Source organism: Arachis ipaensis, chromosome B07 (genome assembly GCF_000816755.2).
Source record: "Arachis ipaensis cultivar K30076 chromosome B07, Araip1.1, whole genome shotgun sequence".
Taxonomy (NCBI): domain Eukaryota; kingdom Viridiplantae; phylum Streptophyta; class Magnoliopsida; order Fabales; family Fabaceae; genus Arachis; species Arachis ipaensis.
Genome location: NC_029791.2, coordinates 115,577,214 through 115,578,509, shown reverse-complemented (window position 1 = coordinate 115,578,509; position 1,296 = coordinate 115,577,214). Strand labels below are relative to the sequence as shown.

Here is a 1,296-nt window from a genome sequence, read left to right as displayed (position 1 = left end):
ATACACTTGTCTCCACCCTACCTAGCTCATTCTCCTTGATCATCAAGTTAATTATAATTCCTCTCTTAATCTCCAACAACATCAAAAACATGGAATTCCCAGACATGAATAATAATCCAACTGGAAGATCACCAAGAAGAGAACTTCAAGGACCAAGACCTACTCCTTTGAGAATAAACAAAGATTCTCACAAGATCAAGAAACCACCGCTTGCGCCGCCGCCACCACAACAACCACCCTCACACCACCAACCGCCTCCGCGCCAACCCATTATAATCTACACCGTCTCCCCCAAGATTATCCACACCACACCCGGTGATTTCATGAGCCTAGTTCAGCGCCTTACTGGCTCTTCGTCTTCGTCTTCGTCCTCGTCCATGTCCATGTCCTTCAATAATACTTATCCTTCTTTCTCCACGTCATCCTCCTCGGCCTTTCCGACATCTGACGTGGCACTAGTGCAAAACAACGACCCTTTCAACGTCGTCCCCGTCGAAACAGTGTCTCCGGCGGCTCGTTACGCCGCCACAGAGAAAGCTAGGTCGTCTCCATTGGGGAAGAACAAAATGATGATGCATCAAAACCAGGCAATAATCAATGGCGGCAGCGACCAAATAACATCAAATAACGACGTGGTGGAAGGTTTAGAGATGATGATGGTGGCGGCGGAGAGAACAAACATGTTTCAAGGGATATTATCGCCGGGACCAGCTTCGCTTTCTCCCATTCCTTCAAGTTTTTTTTCACCGATGATACCACCATCTTCTTCTTCGGATCCAAACATGGTTAGCTTCTTTCATGATTTGAGCCCTATGCTTCACAACAGTGCCACTTTCGTCATGCCTAGTCCTTCAAACTTTGTTTCACCACAAACTCCAACTATAGATTTATTCAACTACTTCCTAGATTGATTATTAGATCTTACTTCATACATACCATTTATTCATCCATTTAATTCCATTGCCACATTATCATTCTTCACAAATTTTCATTACAGAAATGTTAAAAAGAGATAAAATAAATTTTAACTATTTTTTTAATAATGAAATACTTTTGTTTCAGTGATTATATACACGAGGATAAAAGAAATATAGATCATAGGGCCTGCAGATTTATTAATTGCCGTTTGCTGAGTTTGTTGGTGGTGTAGTTAATTAGACTTTAGAAGAAATATTTTTTTTTATTCTTTGGGAACTTTCTTTGTTGGATTTTTATCATTTAGCATTTAATTTTGTGGGCCATTTATATTTTTAGCTAGGTTCGAATTTCTTATGACCTGCACTACCGTTGACAACA

At 40.6% G+C, this 1,296-nt stretch overlaps 1 protein-coding gene across 1 annotated transcript; it reads left to right on the top strand.

Annotated features, from left to right (window-relative positions):
* Positions 7-1,181, top strand: LOC107608282 (protein MKS1). The gene has a single exon (XM_016310118.2). The coding sequence runs from the start codon at positions 90-92 to the stop codon at positions 909-911; it is 822 nt and encodes a 273-aa protein (XP_016165604.1). The 5' UTR covers positions 7-89; the 3' UTR covers positions 912-1,181.

Bases quoted from the DNA above. Each gene is read 5' to 3' on its own strand.
- LOC107608282 (XM_016310118.2), top strand. From the start codon at position 90: ATGGAATTCCCAGACATGAATAATAATCCAACTGGAAGATCACCAAGA.